At 46.0% G+C, this 26,016-nt stretch overlaps 1 protein-coding gene across 1 annotated transcript in view; it reads left to right on the top strand.

Moving 5' to 3' along the window:
• The window catches only part of LOC147707477 (uncharacterized), a 62,851-nt gene extending 61,480 nt beyond the window's left edge, over positions 1 to 1,371 (top strand). The window contains exon 3 of the mRNA XM_086925651.1: positions 554 to 1,371. Coding sequence (XP_086781777.1) covers positions 554 to 1,371 — 818 coding nt within the window. The remainder of the gene's footprint in view (positions 1 to 553) is intronic.
• Positions 1,372 to 26,016: the final 24,645 nt, after the last annotated feature.

Raw genomic sequence — 26,016 nt, 5'->3', positions numbered from 1 at the left:
CACACAATGCACTTGGCCCATCATATGAACGTTGTGCATGCACTTAAGTCCCAACATGGACATGTGTATTGTCAAGGTGATGCTTCTAGGACAAGTGCCACGTGCTAAAGCCATGATGCAGAAGTGGGTGTATAGGGTCCTGGGGGGTTGGCATTGCTTGGCCATCACGGAACAGCAACAACTATCCAAAGTACTGGAATGTATCAGTAAAAAATAAACTCTGTCTCTTACAAGAACCTGCTGCATCTAAACTCTGTGCATGCCTGACGCAGCCATAAGGATTGACACTGTATCCTGAATGTAGCGCGAAACAGTGCATTGCTGCATATGTGTTGTGCTGGCAAGACAAGACACAGCAATGGCTGTGTCACTCATTGTCAAGAGAATGGAAGAAGGAAAAAATACTTGACTACATGTCTATTTGATACCACTACATACACAACTGAACAATGACAACAATGTCAAGCTTGTGGAACTGTGATGCTGATAATGGATAAAAAATATATATGTTTTCTGATAGTGCATTAACTGTGTCTGTTTCTCACACACACAGGGCAATGTGTGGAAACCACCCCCAACCAGGGGGGAGAAGGATCCCAGTCCCAGGCTCAGCAGGACCCTGACCCCACCGACAGCAACGCCACTCAACGCACTGTGGATGACCCCAACCAACCTGGCTCCTCTGGATCCCAAACCCCTGCAGCAACTGTCCCAGCTACATCTGTGCCAACCATCGGACCCATTCCCACCACATCCCAGCAGACAGGTCAGAGCCCTGCCCATGATCCAATAGACAGCCAGTCTGAAAATGAGGGACATTCTTTGATGGGCACCCTTGAGGTGGCAGACAACCTCCACCCTGCCAGCACTCGGGGGTCCCGTCGATCGGATGTGCCCACAAGCGCAGGCCGTGCTCCTTTGGGTCAGGGTGGTGGGAGTGGCGCAAGGCGGAGGCTAGATTTTGGCCAGTCAGCTGCAGGGACCGGTCTGACTGAACTGACTACCATCCTGGAGGCATACCGGCGGGACACCAGGGAGGTTAGCCAGGCAGCGGAGGCCCTCACCGAACTCAAACAACAGCAGGCTGAGCAACATGCCAGGCAAGAACAACATTATGGACGGGTGGAGGCAACACTGGCTGAGCTCTTGACGGTGCATCGGGACATGAGTCAATCACTACGTCAGATTGCTGGAAACATGCAGCACCCTCCCTGTGCCACCAGGCCACAAACATCAAGGCAAAGTGCAACACCAGCCACAGGGAGGGAGGAGGAAGAGGAGCAACTGTCTGACATAGCGTCCCATGCATCACCCAGGCCTGCACCTGAGGGTCCCCCAAGGAAGAAGGGTCGTCCACGGCTAAGACGTTGAGAGGCAGTGGGTCATGCACAACTCCCAGGACACCTGACCTGGCATATTGCCCTTGGGTGCAACAACATCACCCATTAGACTCTCCCACATGGACTTGCTGGTCACAATCTGCCCAATGATGCCAAGCACTGTGTGCTGGACTCTGTTGACTTTAACTGCAAGGCATCTCATCTCCAGCAGTGAACTTTGGATTCCCCCCTTTCTGTACAGCACATACTCACGTTTCCTGCACAAGATCACCTAATAAATTCAAATTTCATCACACGCATTTGTGTAGTCATCCTGTAACCACAGTATGAAGGATATGTGTGTGCAAATGTATGAAATGCAAGAGTACGCAACAAACTGTAGCCATCCACACACTTGGATATGAGCCTGGATGAGGACACACATAGGTAACAATAGGCCATATTATCAAGACAGGCGATTAAATTTTCGCCGTTTTAGCGGCAGAAAACTGCTGCTAAAACGGCAATAATGAGCTTGATAATATGCTCTATGGAATTCCTATTGAAGCCCATGTTAGATGTCTTTCACATTTAACATGGGCTTCAATTGGAATTCCATAGAGCATATTATTAAGCCTATTATCGCTGTTTTAGCGGCAGTTTTGTGCTGCTAAAATGGCGATAATTGTATCGCCTGTCTTGATAATATGCCCCAAAATTCCAACAACTAGATACATGGATGGAAACACACACCTGTGATGGTTAGTAAATGGTGGAGGGTGGTTTGCCTCACAACACTGCTATTAATGACAGGCACAGGAGAGTCACTTGGAGGTGTATAAATCAGGGCTATAAAGCTAGGTGGCCACGTTGGGAGTACCTACAACTGTGTCCTCAGGTATGTCAACGATCATCAGCATGCTGCTGTACTGTGGATGTGATGAATGGTGCACAGGCAAAGGGTGGCAGCACAGACTGTGGCCTATGGGCTGTATCAGTCTACACAAGCTCACCTGATCACGTGACCTCCCCTTATGGAGTTACAAGTACACAACTGATGTGATGTTTGCAACGCCTACAGAACACCTAGCCACGTTGACAATTATCTTCACCAGAACGGCCACATCACACCACACCCAAGAGACGTGGTGTTACATCCTGCATATCTCTGTGTATAGTTTATCTATGCTGCTACTCCTTTAATAGCATGTGCCATGTTCATGTTTCCTTTTGATTCTACATTCCTAACAGAGCTTTGCTCACACAGCATTCTCCACTGTTAGTCAGTTGTCACCTGTATCCTGCTGTGTCAGGACTTGATGCTGTGCTGCTCAATAAACCTTCTGAATACCTCAAGCTTTCTTGGATTACTACAAATTTTGGCGACGAGGACAACCTTACTCCAGCCATCTACAGCACAGGAGCGGAGTTTGAACCCATTTTGGATCATTTTACATCTTTATATCATTTCTACTGGATTTCCTGTCTTTGAAGAAAACTTATTGCCTTTGTGAAACGTTGCTCATCGTTCTCTGCAAGTATCTCTATGGAACTACCTTTTATTTTCGTTTTTGTACTTCAAAGTACCAAATATTGCAGTTTTCTGACCTTTAAGTCTGCCTGCATCTTTTGACTTTTGCCACCTTCAGCGCGACTTCTCAGCGCGACGTCTCTGTGTACTTCCATCTCCGTGGCAACCTTTCAGTGTTCGTCATCGCGGAGCGAAGTGTCATCTCCTGGCAACCATCGACTTTGTTTATTTGCCGGAGGAACAAGAGCCAACACGTCATCGCTTGGCAACGGAGGAACAAGAGCCAACACGTCATCGCTTGGCAACCATCAGCATTGTTTACCAAGCGGATTCCATTGCCCAGCAACCACGTCTTCCGGATCTACGTCTGCTTCGTCTAGCGTGTCAACGTCATCACGCTACAACGCCTTCACGCACGTTACGTGCCGCCATTTTGTATTTCGTTGCTTAGCAACGCATCGACGACCGAACGAGTCCGTTTATAATGGTGTTTCCTGCTGTTTTTCCCCATTTTTATTAGCGCTTGCTTTTAAACTGAACCATTGTTTTAGCGCTTACCTTAACTCTCATTTTGTTGTTTATTTACACTCCGTTTCTTCAAATTTACCGGCAAGTGTACTTCCAACAACAGTTCTTCAAGCTGCAACTTCCACAGCACTACAAACTCGATCACCTCAAACTAAGTGATTCCATATTGACTTAAGTACATTTTATTCAATTATTACTCTTTTCTGTTTGAGTGTTTGAGTCTGCATTTATTTATTTATTTATTTTCGTTTTATTTATTTATTTCATTCTATTTTTTTTTTTACTATTTATTGTTGTTGCTACTTATCTGGTTCACCATGCAATTTGACCCCCCTGCTAAGTTTTTACAGGTTAAAGGTGACCCTCCCATGCCTTGGTCAAGGTGGAAGGAGGAGTTTTTCAATTATATGAAAGCCATTGATGGGGAGCGCATGGGATCAGAAAGAAAGAAAAGCATTTTGTTACATTGTTTGGGTTCTGAAGGCCAAGAAATCTTTAGAACTTTACCTCAATTTACTGTACCTAGTGGAAGTGGTGATTCTGTTAATGTTTATACCGAAGCTCTTGGTAGATTAGAAAAACGTTTCAAACCCACAGCTAATATTGCCTTAAATCGTTTCAAATTTTATACTAGAGCACAGAAACAAGAGGAATCGTTTGATGACTTTCTCACTGCTTTAAGAGCTCTGACCTTACATTGCAATTTTGGTGCTATGGCAGATGAGATGATCCGTGATCAGATTATTGTTCATGTTAAAAACAAGAAGGTACAAGATAAGCTTTGGTGTATAGGTGATCCTAACTTAGAAGAGACCATAGCCATCGCTAAGTCTACTGAAATGTCGGAAAAGTGGATGGACATAGTAGTTAAGCAAACCTCAAATTCTCATCCCAGTAAAACTACTGTAGAGGAAGAAGTCTGTATTGTTAAACCCAAAGTTGATGATAAAAATGCTATCCCTTTTCAGTCTAAATATAAAAATTCTGTGGGTATTAATAACAGAAGATCAGACTTTGGAAACTCATCGTTTTCATGCTACAGATGTGGTAGTAAATCACATATAGCTTCCTTTCAGGGCTGTCCTGCTTTAAACAGAACTTGCAATATTTGCAACAAACTTGGACATTTTAGTAATGTATGTAGGGAAAGAAGGTACAATTCCCAAGGTCGCTCTGGACGATCTATTATGCCCATTCCCACTAAAGTATCTTCTGTTGGCATTGTGGATGAAGTTAAACAGGAGGTTGAACGTGGATATGTTGTCTCTATCCTTGGATCAACCAGTAAGAAATCTCCTAAATGTACTTTCCACATTTCATCCATCGCTATCGAACTCATGGTAGATTCTGGATCTCCATGGACGATTATTACTAGGGAATACTTTAATGAAAAGTTAACAACAGTTTGTTACAGTTCTGATTTACAACCCTCAGATATTTTAGCTGAAAGTTTCAATGGTAATGCAATTGATATTGAAGGTTTCTTTAATGTTCTTTTATGTTTCAGAGGAAGGTCAGCTCAAATTAAACTTTACATTGCTGTCAAAGGAATCAATGTATTGGGTTGGCATGATCAATGGGAACTTGGCATTACTTTAAATCCACGTGCCAAAGATCCCATTTCATTGTGTAGTGAACAAGATATGATTAGTTCTATTTCTGATGTAAATGGGAAGGATAATGTTATTTCTTCATGGAGTGAAAAGTTCAATAAAGTTTTCTGTGACCGTTTAGGTAGACTGGAGAATTTTGCACACAAAATTGTTCTCAAAGAGGGTGCAGTTCCAGTCAAACAAAAGCTTAGAGGAGTTCCTTTAAATGTTAGGGACGAGCTTAAAGAAATGTTGGATGACCTACTTAAAGACAACATTATTGAGCCCATTGAATCGTCTGAATGGGTTTCTCCTATCGTTTTGGTACGCAAACCTGACCAAAAATTAAGGGTCTGCATCGATTTGAGGGCCTTAAATTCCAATATTGTTATAGACTGTCATCCCCTTCCGAATATTAATGAGCTGGTTTCCTTGTTTGATGGTGCGCAGATTTTTTCCACTTTAGACCTTAGATCTGCGTATCATCAAATTGAGCTTACTGAAGATTCTAAGAAATACACAGCTTTCATCACTCCCATGGGACTGTTTCAATACAGAAGGATGCCGTTTGGGTTGGCGTCCGCTGCCTCTGTTTTCCAACGCGTCATGTTTCAAATCTTCAGGGATCTTGACAAATTTGTAAAATGCTTTCAAGATGATATCTTGATTTTCTCAAAAAATGAAACTGAACATAGTTCACATTTAAGTGTTGTGTGCAAAAGATTGGAAAATTCTGGGCTTACTCTCAAGGCACACAAGTGCAAACTGTTTAGGAAGTCAGTTGAATATTTAGGCCACACTTTGTCGGGGGAAGGTCTTGTTCCAAAGAAGTCAAATGTTGATGCTATTCTCAGTGCTCCATCCCCAAAGAATAAGGAACAACTTCTTTCTTTCTCCGGAATGTGTGAGTACTACAGTAAATTTGTCGTAAACTTTGCTACCAAAATGGAACCTTTAAGGAAGCTTTTAAGACAGTGTAATGATTTTGTTTGGGATACTGAACAAGAAAGAGCTTTCACTGAAATCAAACATGATATTGTTAATTCCCCTACTTTGAAACCCTTTAGAATTGGGAAAAAATGCATAATTACTACTGATGCAAGTTTGTACGGTCTTGGGTGTGTTCTATCTCAGACTGATGGTATGCTAGAATGGAATGTAGCCTTTTCCTCCAGAACATTGAATGAAACTGAGCGCAGATATGCGGTTATTGAACGTGAATTGCTGTCTTGTGTATGGGCCATTGAACACTACAGAATTTACATTTGGGGCAGTGAGTTTATTTTAAGAACGGATCACAAACCTTTGGTGCATATCCTATCAGCTGGTGGTGGTTGGAACTCGACTGCTAGGATTGCACGCCTTTCATCCAAGTTACAGGAGTACCATTTTAAAGTTGAATATATTCCAGGGAAGAAAAATGTTACTGCCGACTGCTTATCACGCCTTCCGTGTGAAAGCAAAGCTGACAGTGTGAATAGTCTCACTGAGGTTGATTTTGTATTAGGCCTCACAGATTTAGTTTCTTCCCAGTATCAAGATATTTCTGAACAATTTTGGATTGAATGCCAGAATAAAGATGAAAAATTTATTAAGTTGAAAAAATACCTTTTAGAAGGTTGGCCTAGTAAGAATAACGTTGAATATGAGCTGCTACCGTTTTATAACATAGCGGAGGAGTTATGGTGTGAAGGTGATTTGTTCTTCAAATCTGAGAAATGCATCCCACCTAGTGGTGTGCAAGAGCTCATTCTCAAATTAGCACACAAGACTCATCCAGGAATCTCAGCCATGAAACGTATTATAAGACTTCATTTCTGGTGGCCTGGGATGGACAGGTTCATAGACCGCACTGTTAGAGAATGCGATGAGTGCTGTAATAGTGATAAGATGCTTAAATTACACGTTCCACCCCTTAAGACAGTTAAATGGCCAGAGTGTCCATGGAGCAAGATAGCCTTTGATATTTCGGGGCCTTTCCAAGTTTTACCTGAAAGTTCACGTTTTGCGTTGGTCATTGTAGACTACCATTCTAAATGGCCAGAAGTGAAATTTGTAGCTAAAATCACTTCTGAAGTTGTTATTTCCTTTTTCAAAGAAGTTTTCGCTAGAGAAGGCTGTCCTTCGGTCTTGGTGTCAGATAATGGTGTGCAGTTAGTCTCTGCTGAAATGAAACTGTTTTTACAATCCTGCAACATCAAACACATTTGTACATCACTTTACGAGCCACATGAGAACGGGCAAGTTGAGCGCTTCAACCGTGTCCTGAAGGGCTTTGTCTCTGATGCCATCAAAGAAAAGGGGGATTGGCTGAACCGCATTAGACAGAAACTGTGGACTTATCGTATAACCCCTCATACCACCACTGAGATCAGTCCGTTCAAATTACTTAAAGGTAGGAATCCTGCGACTGACATGTGCCCCTGGTGGCTCAAAGAAAAATGTGAAGGCCTGGTGGAAAATGGTTGTGATGTCAAGGAAGTTGCAAGGAGAGTATGTGAGAAACAAGATAAGTCTGCAGTTTGGTACAACAAGAAGTGGAAAACTAAAGAGCATGATTTGTGTGTTGGTGATTGGGTCAGAATTGCAAAACCTTTTTTTGTTAGCAAAGGTACGAGTAAGTTTGGCAGACCCATTCAAATTAAAAAGGTTTTCAGTAACTCTATTATTACTCAGGACGGCAAGGCCTGGAATTTAAGTAGGGTTGCTAAGTGTCCTACACAAGATGCCTCCAGGTTTCAATCTCATCTCAATGTAGGCAGAGACCACACCTCTGACGGTGGGTCTGAGTATGGTTCTGACTCAGTAGCCTCAAGAATTAAGGATGATGGGCGTATCAGAAGAAGACCTATTTCTTTGCAAGATTTTGTATAGCATGTTCTTCTATGTTTAGTTGCACTAAGTTTTATACCTTCCACTTTCTTTTAAAGAGGGAGGTGTGTTACATCCTGCATATCTCTGTGTATAGTTTATCTATGCTGCTACTCCTTTAATAGCATGTGCCATGTTCATGTTTCCTTTTGATTCTACATTCCTAACAGAGCTTTGCTCACACAGCATTCTCCACTGTTAGTCAGTTGTCACCTGTATCCTGCTGTGTCAGGACTTGATGCTGTGCTGCTCAATAAACCTTCTGAATACCTCAAGCTTTCTTGGATTACTACACGTGGTAATGGTGTGTGTACCCGGTGACTAATCCACTGGCTGTGAGGGAAATGTAGAATAGGTCTGCCAAGGTAGTGTACTGCCACGTTACTGTAAGGAAGGCGAGGTGTGCTGATGTGGTGCTGACAAGGTAACACTGTCCATATTTTGGTGGAAGGAAGGTGTGTGTGTGCCCTACGAGGCACATTACCTGGTTGTATGTCAACACACTGTCATGTGTCTCTGTGTAGTCTTGCCAGTATGTGTTGCACACACAGGCAGATGATCTGTCATGGGTGAGTTTGAGGTCTTCAGATACCAGGTGGATGATTGTCTGGTGTTCCCTGTGTGTAGGATGGCTGGAACATGCTCTACTAATGGCTTGAAGGAGGGGTAATCTGTAGGCGTGTGTGGTCCTGGATCTGGGTAGTGTGCTCAACATAGTGGCTGTGTATGCAGCAGCAGTAATGAGTGAAGACATTACGGCTGAAGGTGTGCGACAACTTGCAAAATAAGCACATACCACAAGGGCATTGTCAAGCCACTAACTTACATGTGTATGTGGAAGCAGGAGTGTCTGCGCCACTCAGAGTCACTGCAAATTAAATGACACAGTAATCAGCAAAAATGACAGTCACAGGACCTGGCCCCTTAGGCACAACTGGGGCACAGGACACACACCATCAGCAAGTGTAGTCTACATGTACTGTGCCCAAAGCAAAACAGCAGCTACACACCCATCTACCTCACACACAATACTGTACTTAAGCTTCAACCTACACCATCCATGTTGTCACAGTACACGTAAACACCTATCATCAATGATCCTACAATAGTTCATATATTATACATGCACATTAGAAGGACATGTGCATTGACATCAAGGATGCACAATATTCGTTTGGAATGACACGTCATGCACAACATGATGATTTACCTTGTGAGGCCATGGAGCAAAATCCAACATACATGGTCAGTGCCATTGACTAGTAGACAAAATAAGTCATTGAATGATCTCACTTGGAATGCAGCTGAAACATTCGCCACTAGACTGCCAGGGACTGGCCGTACCTTACTCCATCAGAGTGGTGTGATGCTCAAAGGGTTTCACCTCCAAATAGCCCCTTGGTCTGAGTACAAATGACAGACACAAAAGGGTGATCAGGCGAGGGAAGGAGAGGATGGGAACTGCAGGGAGGGAGACCTGAAACAGAGGCAAACAAGCATTAGGAGTACAATCTCATGTCACAGACACTACAAATACCACATGATATTCACTGTACCAGTCACACCTGTGAAGTGTACCAACTGTAGCCAATTAGAGATCAGTCATCATGCTATCACATAAGAGCAGATGCCATAACACGGACACATAAAACCTAGGACAGCCTGTCACCTATTTCAGTCTTGTGTACAAGTCTGCTACGATGCAATGAGATTTGTGTTCACAAATAATCATTCACAATGTATGATGATGTGTCCCCTGCAAACACATGTAAACATATGGAAGTGGTACTTACGCAAAGTGTAACATCTGTATATGTTTTTGTGTACCCGTAAGGGCCATGAGGGCAGACTGTACATCACCCACAACAGCTGTCATCATCACATATGATGAGGAAGATAATTACCTAATTGCAATACAGGCACTCTGTAGCAAGTATTTTGCTATAGTAACTGCGCCTCACCATGGTAAACATGACAAGCTGGTGGAATAATAGTCAACATCAATCAATGAGGAGCCTGCCACATAAAGAACCCGACCGTCGCACATAAATGCTGCACGGGCAAGAGAATCATGGGAATGACAGCACCCCACTGGTGGCACAGAATATTTAACATGTGCATCAGCACACCATTGTGATGTCTTCAGCCTAACATACATGGTATCAGGTCAATGTAAACAGAACTCATACTCACAGTGAAGGCTGATGTAGCGGTAGTCACAACCTGCAGTGAGGTAACGACACAACAGCGACATGACATACTGCAACAAGGGGTAAAGCATCCATGCGAACAGAATCACAGGACAGTTGTCTTAACATGTGGAACATTCACTGGGCCACACCTACACAACATGGTTGTTATGTACCAAACTGGACTGGTCCACAAGGTGGAGGTGATGATCTTGATACATTGTAATGCACACAGTGAGGCTGCAATCCCCCACAGAGTCTGTGGTTGTGACCTCCCAGACAATGTCAAACCATGGTATATGCAATGTCTCAGTGTCAATGTCAACCCACATTGATGCTGCCATCAGAGTCTACAACAACTACAGATGACTGTCAGGTGGGGTGACTATCCTGTCATGGGAGTGGGCCTACATGTAATAGGAAACATGATGTAGTTACATGTATGCATGGTCAAACAACATGCGCAAGAACATGTACCACACTATTGACAACATACCAACGCTAAACAGCCTTATATGAGTCCTTACCCAAATAGACTTTTCCACATGTCCATGCATGCTCCCTTGATTCGGCTGACGTTGCAATCATGATGAGCAATAGCAGGATGACCAAGATGGCACTAGCGGACAACAGGCAGGGCGAGCTGGGGATGAGAGGCACACAAGGGGTCAAGTCCTGTAGAATGTCATTCTGACATTCTCATGTTAAGCAGCCTAATGTTGTAGTACACTTGTACATTCCAAGTACACACATAGCACATATGTGTGTTGCTTAACATCTGCACCTGTGTGACACTGCACATCAAACATCAAAGTGAAATTGCATACAGTCAGCTGCATACACAGCATGCTACCAATGCAACTCTAAAGTTGAGGTTTGGACAAAATTCACCTATGACTCACCATCATGAAAAGAAGTTGCGGATGAGGTGACTCCGGATATCTTCTTTAACCTCCTCGTCACTCGCATCCTGGCCAAGGCCTTCGTCCTCAATGGGCGGATGTTCCAGCTCATCAGGATCTAGGATGAGTGGCACATTCTTCTCCACTGCCATGTTGTGCAGCATGCAGCACACACTGAAGATGTTACACACCTTGAGTGGGGTGTATTGGAGTGCTCCGCCTTTCTTGTCCAGGCACCTGAACCTGCTCTTCAGGAGTCCTAATGTACGCATGATCACCCGCCTGGTCTTCCCATGAGCATTGGTGTACCGCTGGTCTGCAGCTGTCCTGGGATTGCGTACGGGAGTCATTAGCCACGGCATGTTTGGATATCCTGCGTCTCCTGCAAATTGACATCATGGAAATGAGTGTGTAATATGATGCTGTTCATGAAGTAATGACATACTGACATACATGGCTAACAGAGTACACCCACCAACTAGACATGCCCGATGGTTGTGCAGCTGCAGCATCATCTGTGGTATCCTGCTACGCCTCTTGATAAAAGCATTGTGGCACGATCCTGGAAAGCGAGCACAAACATGTGAGATAAGCATGTTGGCAAGACACACCACCAGGGCATTTATCGAGTGGTAGTGTTTCCTGTTGTGGTACGCTTGCTCCTGAGCCTGTGGTGGCACCAGAGTAACATGTGTACCATCAATTGCACCAATTACATGTGGCATGCGTCCCAGGGCATAGAATTCCCCCTTGACATCTGTCAACTGTTCAGGAGTAGGGAATGTGATGAATTCATCAATGTGCAGCAACATTGCATCCAATACATCACTTAATACCCGGCTGAACATTGTCTGTGACATCCCTCCCACATCAGCTATGGTAAATTGGAACATACCTGTGGCAAAGAAATGTAGTGCCGCCATCACCTTTACCTTGGGTGTCAGCGCAGTCGGATACCTGTATCGTGGTTGCAGGTGTGCTTCCAGTCTGTCTGTCAGGTCCTGAATCAACTGTGCTGGGAAGCGGTAACGCCGTATGCAATCACGTTCCCTCATGGCATGCAAGTCTGGCAACAGCCTTTCTAGAGGGGGTGCCCTGCAAAACATTTTCCGGTGAAAAATTGTGTACAACTGTCAGACAAAGAAAATTACAATGTACATGGCACAAGCAACACTGCTCAACACATCAATACAATTCTGAGTGTGGCTTGGGCTGCACACACAGGAAACATGTGACAGCTGCCAGACACTCCTACATGTAAAGTACAAGACCTGTGGTTTGTGGAATGGATATGACATGCATACAAATGATCTGATGGGAAGGTCTGAGTGAGCAGGACAATGTATCTGGTCAGTCACACATGTCACATGATTTGCAGTAGGAGGTTGTCTGCATCTCCAGACAGCTGACAGCAATGCACACACCCACAACACATGTTCCATCATTTGCACTGATCAAACATATTCTCTTTGTGGTGTGACATTTCCAATAGTCAAACATAGGCATCATCAGACAGCATAAATTTATCTTATTGACTATTTGTGTATGATGCCATCACACATATGGACGGGTCATTGGCACAAGTGGCATGGTGTGCGTACATGGGAAACCCTCTCATCTCAGCAAGGACACATCATCTATGCTCCTACAGCAGATATACTTAACAGTATGAACAAGTTACTTACCTTTTGTAACGAATCATCTGTAAGTAACAGTAGTCTGCATCAGATTCCTACCTTGGAAAACATACCCCAGCAAGACCAATGCCTGTGGTGGGTCTTGAAAAAAATAATCACACAAGAAAATCCAGGAGGACGGAGCAGCCAAATAAGACATCCCTCCGGACTTGGTTGTCCAGGCAGTAGTGTTTTCCAAACGTGTGCATTGAGGCCCATGTAGCTGCCTGACAAATGTTCTGCAAGGGGACTCCCCGACCCAGGGCAGTAGTAGCCACCGTGTCCTGAGTGGAATGGGCCCTCAGCCCAACATGAGTCTACGTATTTGGGAAGGGGTACCAAGCCTTCATACACCAGACAACACACAGAGAGATGGTCTGCTCGTGTACCGGCCTTCACTTTTCAGCAAACATGTGACAGACTAAAAGGTGTTCATCCACCAGGAACTGTTGTGTGTGATCCAGATAGTATGTGAGCACACATTTTGGGTCCAGACGGTGCAGCTGCTCCATCTCCTTTGGGGGATGCGTAGGCGGGAATAAGGTGTACAAGGTGAAAGAGTGCCCGATGTGGAAGTCCGTGTCAAACTAGTGCTGGAAATAGGGTGTTTTCTGAAACGCAAACTTGTCCGGATGGACTGAAAGGTTAGGAGGTTATGTAGAAAGAGCCTGAAGCTCACTCACTCTCCTGGCAGAGTTGATGGCAAAGAGAAAAGCAGTCTTCGGAGTAAGAAGGTGGAGCACACATCAGAAATGTAAGAACCATGTTGAAGTTCCACTGAGTCATCACATACGGAACATGATGAAACGTGAGTCTGATGCCTTACAGAAAACAAGTCACAATAGGGGACTAGTACAAAGAAGGTTGATCAGTCAGCCTTAGTATGGGTGAAAGGCCAGGAACGTAGCCCTTGACATTGGCCGGAGCAGAGCCCTGCTGGGCATGAGGAAGAAGGAAGAGATGAAATTCATGAAGAGGTGCAGAAAGAGGGTCCACAGCCTTTGGTGTGCACCATGCCACAAATCTGGTCCACCTGCATGCGTATTCCAACTTTGTGGAGTGACGCCTGGCAGCATGGATGATATTACAGACTTGAGGATGAAAGTCAAATGGGCTCTACTGTCACCGCTCAATCTACAAGCATGAAGGTGGAGACTGTACAGGTAGGGGTGGTGGACCGTCCTCTGCTGCTGCAACATAGGGTCCTCCAGGGGAGGCAGGTGAACCGGCTGGTCAACTGACATACGGAGAACTCAGGATACCAGTACCGACATGTACATCCGTGTTGTGCAGCTAAGGCCAAAGTGCAGCTGGGAAACTGTAAGTGCTTGTGGCCTAACGTGAACCGCAGGTAGGGCTGGTGGGCCGGCAGGATGGGGATGCAGAAATATACATCCTGCAAGTCCACCACTACCATCCGGCCTCCTTGGTCCAGGGCAGGTAGGACCTGAGCCACTATCAGCCTTTTGAGCGTCTACTTCCGGAGGAAGCCATTGTCGTTACATGTGTCCAAGATAGTGGGTAGGCCACCATTGGAATTCTTGGGTAGCAGTAAGTAGTCGGAGTAGCAAACACAATCTATTTTAGGCCCAGGAACGGGGATGATGGCCCCCTTGGCCAAGAGGGCTGTAACTCCTGCATGCTACAGTTGCCAATGATCTCCACATACGCTTTTGTATTGCGGTGGCATGGCTTAAGTGGTTGCATCAAGGGTGAGGGAATAGCCGCTTGGGATGATTTTGTGCACCCACCTGTCAAAAGTGACAGTGCGCCAGTGGTGGAGGTGTTGCCAAACCATGCCCCCCACTGGTGTCACATGGCCCTAAAAGTACAGAGTAGGGGTGTGTGTAGGCAGATGTTGCAGGGGGGGGTGTGGACTGACCTCACCGTTGTCCCCAACAGCCGCCACAGCGGGTACCTCTGGCGCCACCGCGTTGGATGTTAGTCAGCGTTGCGTGGCTGCCAGCACATGTGTGTGTGCCACTTCCTTGGCCACAAAAAGAGCAAAAGGTACCAGTTTGCTGGTGCAGGGGCAACAGGCCCATGGACCTGCCCGTAGCCCTGGAGTCCTTAATGTGCTACAGCGCCTGGTCTGCCTTGTTGCCAAAAAGGCAACTAACATCAAACGGCAGGTCCATGAGTGTACTCTGGACATCGGGTACAAATTGGTTGGACTCCAACCAGGCTTTGCTACAAATTGGCTCCGTGGTTGCCATCGCCCTGCCCAGTGAGTTGATGTGATCCAGTCCACACCGCATCAAATGCCATGCCGCAGCTTGCCCTTCCACAAGGGTTTGTGCAAGTTTTGCCCGTACCGACAACGGGAAGCAGTTCGGCAACCGTGTCCCGTAAAGAGTGGGTGTAGCGGACAAAGAGGCATGTGACGTTGGGAGACCGCAGTCCCAGACTCAGGGAGGATGACACCATCTTGCCATACCACTCATACCTCTTGGATACCCTGTCCAGCGTAGCAGATGGGAATGCGGTCTGTGATTTGGAGGCCTGGATGCCCAGGCTCTCTGGGGTGGGGTGGGAGGACAGGACACATGGGTCGTCCGGTGGCGGGTGTTGCCATCTGCCCACGTGCATATCTACAGCCAAACCTGCATCGGGCCTGGACCTAGTGCACAAAATAGTGTCAGTCAATGCCTCATGACACGGCTGCAGAGGCTCAGCCGAGCGTGATTGCACTTTAGGGACCTCAGTGAGGAGGTCGGTCCTCACGGCTGCAACAGTGAGACGAAGGGGCAAGGCTTTGTCCACCCACGTCAACACCACACTGTAGGTTGGCCCCTCCTCAAAAGCCACGGTTGGAGTTGTGACAAAACGAGTGTCAGACGAGGTGTGCAGACCACTTGCATCCCCCAGTCCTCCTGTCCATTCGTCTTGGGACTGACACTCACGTGTCAGTGGGTCTTCAGACCAATCCCAATACTCCTTATCACCCATTCCATGCTTATCAGGGTTGTGAACAGATGTGGCCGGCTACTCTAATTTATACTCCCCATGCAACATCAAATGCGGCATTTGGCTGCACCGTTCCCACGCCAGAGCCGTTTACAGTGTGGTATTGGGGACGGCACCACCCAAGGACAGCGCCGAGGGTGAAACCTGGAGGACTGTAGACGGTGAGTGCGTGAGGTCAGGACCAGAAACAAGTTTTGGATCCAGTGTCGGCCAGCGGTGCAGGGCCAAATGCGGCGGCGCCGTCCGAGCCAAAGCACCTGTTGGCATCGGGCAAGAAGCACCAGACCCACTAGGGACCCCAGACGTGTCCGCTGGGCCCATAGCCGCCGCATTGCCCGTCGGAGGAGTGAGGGACATCATGGCCATGAGGAAGCGCTCAAACTCATCCTGCGTTCCATGCTGCCCAGGGACCAGATGTTGTGGGGCAGGCTACGACGCACGCCACTCTGACAGAGCCGTGTGGGCGGTGTCACACAAATCCCCTGCCACATTGCACGTGCATTGTGGAGATTTGGAAGAGCGATGACCTCTTTGCCTTCTTGTGTTTTGCTGACGACTTAGCCACAGAGGAGTGATGTTGACTCCCGGAGCTCTGATGGCTCAAACCCCATGCCCGGTTCCTCGACCTCCGTCCAGACCCTGACCTCTTGCAGTGCAGGCCAGCTGGAGTCGGAGCCGCTTGCGGGACCCCTCCCGCCTAGCCTCCAAAGTCAGGGCCCGGCAGTCGGGGCAGCTCTTGTTGTCGTGGTTGATGTGGGGACAGTGGAGACACTGACGGTGAGGGTCAGTCACCGACATCAGTCGGTCGCTATCCTCACAGGATTGACACCGGACATCCCCATTGGCATCGTCCAGAGTCGAAAATTCAAGTAAAGTCATCAAAAGTGATTGTACAAGGTTTTGATTTTGAATAACTTAGGTGACACTTATACCAGGACTGCGCTCCTGGTGTGAAAAAACAGGCTGACGTCAGCACACGTAGGCGGGGTCTGAGTACTCAGACAACGTCATAACGGCGCATACAACGCCAACGACACACGCTAAGCCACAGACGTCGCCTACCGACGCACAAGGGTACTGCTAAGCACAAATTTGCAGACCCAGTCTGGCGCTTGTGGATATTGTAAGGGGAGGAAAATTATACTGACCTGTTCATTTCATATGCTGTCAGCATGCACAATGTGGCATGTGGCACACACATGACGTGGTCACACAGGGTCATGCTGTGCTTCAATTTCACATCTGTGACAGTGGGCATGTCAATGTCATGATGTGACAGTTCCATGTAGTCAATGGTGTGCACTTCCAGTGTTGATGTGCATCTCAATATGTTGCTGACGTTACTCAGGTGATACGTGTTGTATGTATGTGAACCACATGTGCAACATGATAATTGACATGTCTCAAAAGCTCTTCACACATCAACTGAGCAACAAGATGACATTTCCTGTGCTTCATCACTGTCTGCCAAACCTAGGGCCTGCTGATGGAAGGATGCCATGCAGATGTATACATCCACATGGTCAGCATGAGTGTACACTACATCCCTGCCATGTGATTTTCTAGGTTCACTCTCCCAATGTTGACATGTATGAGGTCATGGACGCAGCCTACACAACCATTCAATTGAGCATGTCTGACGCACTGTACCCCAATGTTACGTGCGTGTGTAGACCTCGTTTCCCAATGCATTGTAGACATACGCGAGCAGTGCGTACCCCAATCGTACGTGCGTGTGTAGGCCTCGTTTCCCAATGCATTGTACACATACGCGAGCAGAGCGTACCCCAATCGTACGTGCGTGTGTAGGCCTCGTTTACACAATTCATTGTAGACATACGCGAGCAGTGCGTATCCCAATTGTACGTGCGTGTGTAGGCCTCGTTTCCCAATGCATTGTACACATACGCGAGCAGAGCGTACCCCAATCGTACATGCGTGTGTAGGTCTCATTTCCCAATGCATTGTAGACATACGCGAGTAGTACGTATCCCCAATCGTACGTGCGTGTGTACGCCTCGTTTCACCATTGAATAAGTTGCATTTGCGAGGGCAATCGCACCGTACTTGTGTGTATAGTCAAAAAAATACATAGAAAACATCTGGAGCAATAGTGGTAGGATTAGACTGCAGCCAGGTTGTCATGGTTACAGAGATTTGAGAGTGTCCTACAGGTGATCTGGAAAATTCAGTTGGGGAAAAGTATACAATGTTGCAAAAGTTGTTGTTCAGCTCTGGCTCACTTTTCAAACCATGCATATGTGTGTCATGGCCTTATGTGTCATCGGATTGGATGGAACATAGGATGCTAACTATTCTGGCCTATCACACACTACTCCTTGCACTCACAGACCCTCAGCAGCTCAGATATAAGGCAGCATGTGGCTGAGGGAGGGCACTTGCCTGCACAAATTTGGAGTGGTAAACACAGCTGCTGTCTCTGTATCCTCTGGACCTTGATTAGCTGAGCATGTAGAGGGCACCTGCATTCAGTGATGCTGAGAACAAGGCCCTGCTGGATGCCCTCCTGCCCAACTACAGCAAGCTGTATGGGAGACCAGTGGATCAGGTGAGCGATGTGTGCATGACCTTGGAGTGTGCACCTGTTGTGTGTGTGACACTACAGCCATTGTGTATGTATGTTTCAGAGATGCAATGTTGTTTTGGGGGAGTGCCGATGTGCACAGTATTGTCTGAAGAGGGTTATTTGTTGTAGTGGGGTGTGTGACTGGATGTCACGTGCTGCAGTGCAGCCTGATGTGGCAGATGTTGCTCAGTGAGTGCCATGCTGTATGAGTGGTTTGCAGCCCTTATGTCATCTGTAGCGTTGCAATGGCATGTAGTGCATTTCTTTTTTACACACAGGCCACATCCTCCTGGACAATGATGCAAGTGTGTTCATCATTCTATAGCCTGTTGTCCTCAAGTATTTTGTGCATATGTGTGTCTCTGGGACATGGACCAGATGTACTGATGTTCTTTATCTTTACATTCGAGACAGGTATCTGCCTATGAGAAGGGTGACATCTGGCTGAACATCGCCAAGGCTGTCAGGAGAGAGGGGGGGCCTCGCAGGAGGCTCAGAAACATCAAGAAGAGGTGGCAGGACATCTGGTGCTGGACCCGCCGCATCGCCAGAGTACAGCTGAAGCTGGAAGCTCCACGCCGGCATGGCGGCACCCACTACCTCACCCCCAACATGCTTCGGGTCCTGGAAGTGGTGTTCCCAGACCTCCATAGGCAGTTGCAGGGGAGACAGCAGCAATAAGGGGGTAGGTACATGTCTGTTTGTTGTCATGTGTGTCACATGCTACCTGCAGTGCTCCAAGGCATGCTAACACTCCCACAGTTGGAGTGGTGTTGTCAGACAGCCACTTTATGCATTGGCATGAGAGTGGCCAAGTTTCAGGAGATGCTTTTTACATGCCTTGCCCTACTCCACATTTGCCCAGCTCTGTGCCAACACTTTTTCTTTCACAGGTACTCCTAAGGTGCTATGTGTTAATATGCAAATTCCTTAGCACATCATCATGTTGGAGTAAGGTCTGTGACACCTGTTGTTACCTTACATGTAGCACCACATGTGCACTGGGTCTGCCCTTCTACATATTTTCGCACTGATCTTGAGTATCAACATGTATTTTCTGCAAGAGTCAGCCTCAGGGGCCTTGGTGCATGGTGTACTTTCTATTTGTGATGTCTTGGCTACAGGACCACAATGTACATGTATAATAATGTTGGCTTGTGCATACTCACACTGTGCAGTGTGTGTTCATATACTCAAAATGTGTTGCATGTTGTTATGAAATCCTATAGATGGTCAACCAGACAATGTGACTTTGTGTGTAGACATCTGTCATGCCAGTGTGAGGTGAAGGTACACTTGGCTCCAGTTCCCAGGATGGCTCCACATGGCAGTTCATGAAGGACTTTTAGCATGCGGCACAGGGGCGTAGCAATTCGACCATCACCAGGTCTGGTTTTGTGTGTCAGGGTGGGAAAATGAACAGTGACTGATCATCATCTATCTGGTTGTCAGGCAGTCGGTCATCAATGTGTCTCTCTCATACAAGTTGTTGCCTTGCCTGTTACTTCTACCCTAGTATACATTGAACTTAGTTTCTCTTCATATTGCCCACGACTATGCTTGGCATTGTGCATAGTTCAGTGGATTTGGACTCATGATGCAGGCCATGTTTAGAAATGTGTGCTATTTTTTTAAAGCTGATTTGTCAGATGTGTACAGGTGACTGATATGTATTTCTTATTCTCCTTGCCAACAGCATCATCACCACAATCTGGAGGAGACATAGACACGGACCACACAGAAGGACCCAGCGACAGTGCCACCTGCTATGAGGAGTCGGAGGGAGCCAGTGGCACGGAGGGTGAGGAGAGTCTGCGGGCCGCGCCCCATGTGACCGACACATCCTACCACGTGGACGGCTCGGAATCAGACTCTCAAGAGGAGGGGGAATATGCAGAAATGGCCTCTTCTTCACCTTTGGCTGGCCTCTCCTCCTCCATTACCATCTCCACCCTCCCAGTTGTTACGGTCCCTAGGGTCCGTGCTAGCCCCCGTGTCTCCTTTGGTCCCGGCACCGCAGCACCTGCCCCTGTGTCCCCTGCTGCCCTCAGTGCTGAGTCTGTGGACCTACTCCGGCAGCTTGTAGTAGGTCAGACATCCATGTTGACCGTCCTCCATTGACAGACACAACTCATTACACAGTTGTTGTCGTTCATAGAGGGCATGTCATCTGGCATGTCTGATCTACGTCGGAGTGTGGCTGCCATAGAGTCAACACTGACCGCAGCTATGTCCACCCTGCAGCATCTGCCCCCCCCACTCCTTCTGACCCATCCACCTCAGCCTCTCCCATACCTTCCAAAAGTACACGCAGACGCCACAGGTCAGACACAACAACAGACACACCCAGCACACCCACACGGCAGAGGAAACTCAAATCACCACGCACCCAATCTCAAGGGGATGTAGGCACACCCACAGGGAGAGAGGACAGACATACCACACGCATCCACAGAACCACAACCACAGACTCACAACCCTCTACCTTCACCCCCAATGTGTCCCCGGATTCAGGTGGAAGTTTTACAGAACTGGCTGAAGTGTGCAGCCAAGTTTATATTGCTACTTTCTGCAATGAACCGGCCAGTATGGATGAATCCACACCAAACATTCAATTGGAGAAGTGTAGAGGAGATGATAGAATCACCCTCCTGAACTAGACTTGTAAACAATGGGATTCTATCAATGTGAGTGGTGACTAATTTTATATGATTTTGTATATTCTCTAAACTCGTGGATACACTGCAATTTGAAAATCAGGCCTCTCTGCGAGTGGCAGAATGAGGGCACTGTGTGTTTTTAAAATACCCCTCACACACTATGAATCCCATAGTGTCATTCTCCCATCATTGGGGTCTTCCCGTCCCTCTACGGGGCGGGGCGTGCTTCGACCTACGAGTGACGCGGGAGCACTTATATTTTTGACAATAGGCTATGTGATGTGATGCGGATAGGGATATGTGTTAGGGAGTGTAGGGACCTATTTACGTGAATGGTAGTGTAAAAAAAAGGGTAAAAATTCCCTGGCTAGTCGAAAAAAATTAACTTTAATAGCTTCGCAAGCTGGGAACATTAAAAAGGGGTTTAGTAAGTAGAATTACAAGTGTGGTCTACTTTGTCGATATGACATGTTTCATAGGCAGACCCCTCCTGCCTACTCATCAGGACCTCTGTTGATCCCTACAAAAAAACTCAATTCTAAACTAAAGGTTAAATGCCTATGGTCCTAATACTTAACAGCAAAAATCGGCTGCTAGGTTTAGCCTCGGGCTTGAGCTGGCCCTTAGTGAGGCATTATCATGAAAAATTACCTAATATGGTCTCTGTGGAAAGAAAAAGAGAAAAAGGGTACATGGTTGTAGAATTACAATATGTAAAGCACAATTCATACGTGGCTCATTGTTGCGTGAGTCACAATGTGGCTTAGTATCCCAAAGTATTCTAAACATTAATTATGTATATGACCCGATGAACTGCCATTCGCCATCGTGGCCAAAGGGTATGGACCCTTGGAAAACTTCAACAAAGCGTGATACACACTTTGAAGTGTGTATCACGCTTTGTTGAAGTTGAAGTTGAAGTTTTCCAAAAACTATCCTGACCACAACACAGACACCATTGCCCTACAGCACAAGTGTGTCTGCATTGTAACAAGTATCCTCAAAGTGTGGCAATGCATTGAGAAAGCACAACTGTGCCTTTTCTTTGTAGATGTACAAGACTGTGAGTTGGGACATGCCGATACTATTGGAACAACAGGCATGTAATCTGATTTTTGCCGTGTATGAGGAAGGGAACCAACCACAATGTTCATTCTGATCCTCAGGATTCAGCCGTAGAGCCCCCTTTTTGCCGATTGTGAAGTCTCATGACATTAACACTACGGCTGACATATTTTACTACTCGGAGATGTCTTTCAAGATAAGACACGAGGGTCGCGGCATCAACTCTTTTTCACAGATTTCCAACTATTGCAGGTGTTGTACCATCTGTATTTGCACTGGGCTATTTGTAAGCCCACACCTATCATAACGTGAAGCAGTAACCTCATACTGTATTTCTGGTTACACATCTATACATATTTTGCTGTTGATCTTTCGCCCTAGCGAACTTTGTAAATATGGGTATCTACAACCTTCTTGTTTGATGGTGACTTTCCTGATGAAGACGCTGATCCACTGAAATGCACATAGAGATAGAAGACACAGGATGATGGATAACATAAGCCACATCGGTTAGACCCACAGAGAGCATTAGATGACATAAACACACTTAAAAAAGAAGACATTTGAAAGAAGACGTTATGCTGTCTAAGGAATCATATTGATGTTATCAAGATGGAAAACAATTGTAAATATTTTCCTAGTTAGGTATCATGCACCATTAGTGTACAGACGGTTGACTTATTTCTGAATCTCTATGGGTGAGAGTAATGAATAATGGTGTGAATGTTGTGATAAATGTAGGAAGGATATGCATATCTATGCTTGATTGTGTATTGCATGATTGAAACAATGTGCCACAATGTTGATCTACGATCAAGCTGTAGGTTTATAAAGAATTATTTTAGAAATGTAAATTGCTAATAAAAAAAAGATTCACCCTAAACCCTTATTTTCTTGAGCCCTAAATTTAGAATTTAGAGAGGGAACTAGTTCCTAATTCTAGAGCTGCCAGGGTTGTTGTACATTATAGTTATTTTCACTGACCTTGGAACATCTATATACAGCAGGTGGTTCCCCTTATTACACTACAAGACTGTTAGTAGTAGCAGCTTGAACATCTCATGAGGTGTTGGGTGTGTGAAGGGAGTGGGTTCTATATGAGAAACTGTGTACATTGGGGACACTTTTCCTAGTAAGGTATTGGACACATAAAGGAGCTTGGATGTCTGAAGAGACTGGCCTCTTTCTGAAGAGTTATCAATAGGGTGAAGCCTGTGTATACTAGGGACTTGGCTACCTAATGGGGTTTGAGTGTCTGGATGCAGTGGGCTCTCTGTGACAAGTTGTAAACACAGGGAAGACAGTATGTTGATGGAGCTTGGCTGCCTGACATCTTGATGAAGGTGGGTGCGTGCACAGGTCAAAGGCTGTCCTTAGTAGGTGCTTGGCCACCGATTGGGACTTGAATGTCTGGAAAGACTTGGATTTCTCAGAAGAGCTGTATACAGAATGAAAGCGGTATGTACTAGGGGCTTGACTACCTAATGTGGCTAGGGTGTCTGGAGGGAGGGAGTGGGCTCTTTGTGAAGACTTCAGTACAAGGCATAGGCTGTGTATTGTAAGGACTTGGCCACCTACTGAGACGTGGGTGTCTGGAGGGAGGGAGTGGGCTCTCTGTGAAGACTTCTCTACAAGGCAAAGGCTGTGCATTGTAAGGACTGGTCTAATGAGGCTTAAGTGTCTGGAGAGATTGAGCACTCTATCAAGACTTCTGTACAAGGCGAAGGGTGAGCGTAGTAGGGGCTTGCCCACTAAATGAGGCATGGATGTGTTCATGGGGTGCACTCTCCATGAGCCCTTTTGTACAATGCATATGGAGTACTCAATATGGGCTTAGCCACCTAATGGGGCATGGTTGTATGGGAGCAGTGGGCTCTCCGTGAACATATCTGTACAAGGCATAGGCTGGTTATCGTAAGGGTCTAGGTACTCGCATCTTATTGAATGCACCCAAGAGATTGCACGAAGGATGTGGTACAGAGCCATGGGTGTGTATCGATGCCAAAGGTCAGTCGTTTTGTTTGAGAGTGAGATCATTGTAGCCTGCTATGTGTTGCACAGTATCACTATGCGATTGAACAAACATGTAGACCTTAGCCATTAACTGCTACACCATCAAGGTTACAGGGTTGGGAAATGGAACAAAGGTCAGGGTCTCCAGTTCTGTGACCAAAGAGTGGACTCACTATTCTCCTGCTAGTGTGATTGCTTCATCAGAGGTGTTTGACAGTTCCCAGTCAATGATTAATGGTGGGCTATGACACTATCCAAATATACCAGACACCACTGTGCCGTTATCAATATGTCGCAGGCACACATTCTATTCTAAATGTTATGTGCAACCACTTGCACATCACTCACTCTTTCATTCATTCATTCATAGATTACATGCAATGACTATACAACAGTCACCTACAATAAAATGTTCTTGTCACATCCTAACACCCAACTAGTATTGTATATATAGTTAAATGTAAGTAAAGTTGGATTACATACACGCATTTTCTTTAACATGTACATATACTTCTATCTGTATTGATATTTTATTGTATTCATTTTTCATGTCACAAGTGTTCGTTTTATTTGTACAGACATGCGAACCCCTTTTCAGTTTTACTCAGAACCCTGTATTCTGCCTATGTGCTAGATTTCTCTTCCTTCACAATGTAGACAGAAAACTCTGTAGCAAGCAAGCATGACAAACAGGAAATGACATACAGGAAGTCAGCCATTCCTGAAGGATCCATTGACCACAACATAATTCTCCTCCATCCTGATGCTCCTTTGTCATATATTCCACAAAATGGCTGAGAATCATGAAGACAGTATTCAAAAGAAGAATTAATTTGAAATCATTGAGGAAGGTGTCCAACGAAAGCATCCTCAGTTGTACGGGGGCCAGACAACCGGCTCAGTAATGCAGCACAAAGCCAAATAGGGCATGACATCACCACACGCTGAAGTGCAATTAATGTTCACACTGGTCAAGCCAAAGAGGGCCACAATCACTGAGAGCACTTCCATCAGGCTTTTCTGAAGGAACAGGATGTGCTGTGGCTATCCTCCCAGGCACATTTGTGGTACCCCACGCTCAAACCAGTGTTCCGGAGGTTTGTTAAAGTCATCTGGCTGACCCTTCATGCTCAGCAGGAGCAACTGAGCAGCAGAAAGGTAATACGTCTGATCATCATCAAAGTATAATATTATATATATGGCTTAAAAGTGTTATATGTATGGTTGTATATATATAGTTTGAAACTGTCTCGACTCACAATTATGTTGCCTTTAAAACAGTGTTGCATTTATTATATAATAGTACTGCTGTCTGGATCCCTAATTCAGATTTTTTGTCTTAGGCAATCATAGATCATGCGTGTGAGCCATGACAAAAGGCTGTTTCACGGATTGTTGTACCAGAAGGGGCCCCGAAAGTTCTACCCCTATAGTGGTGGAAGGCTAATGCCTTCAACAGGAGTTAAGCAGCAGAAGCATGGTGGTCGCTGCATACTGGCAGCATTCCGTTTAGTGATCAGTAGTAGTAAACAGGACCTTTGGACCACTGGAAGGATGCCGACAGGTTCACTTTTTTTCTTCAAAAGTTCAGCTTCTGTGAGTTTAACTCCCCCTTGGGCGACATCAGGTAGATTTGGTGTGCTGCGTAGAGCAGGAATAGTGACTCTGCATTGGTCGAATGTGTGCCTGGGGAGGGTACAGTTACAGGGACAGAGTAGTACTTTCTAGTAGTTGTGTGATTTGTGCATGAACTGAGTGTATGTATACCTATGAGGAAAATATGGCATGGAAGATGTAGGGGCATATTATCAAGGGGGTTTATCTCTGCTTTTTTGGCTTTAAAAGCCTAGAAAGCGGAGATAACATTATCTCCCTACTACCTAGCTGTCGCTAACACCAGTTAGCAACAGCTAGTAGGAGGTAGCGACCATCTTGGGCCCCGCTTTGCATGTCAGTGATATTTATCACTAATGACATGCAAAGTGGGCGTGCCAAGATGTAAGCGACTGGAAACAGTCGCTAACATCGCTTTCTCTTATTACCAACTTTTGGAGATATTCGCGCTAAGTTTCTCTTATTACCAACTTTTGGAGATATTCGCGCTAAGCGCGATTAT

The sequence above is a fragment of the Lissotriton vulgaris genome, chromosome 6 (genome assembly GCF_964263255.1).
Source record: "Lissotriton vulgaris chromosome 6, aLisVul1.2, whole genome shotgun sequence".
NCBI classification, from domain to species: Eukaryota; Metazoa; Chordata; class Amphibia; order Caudata; family Salamandridae; genus Lissotriton; species Lissotriton vulgaris.
The sequence above is the reverse complement of the archived record's forward strand: the minus strand, read 5'-3'. Positions and strand labels throughout refer to the sequence as shown.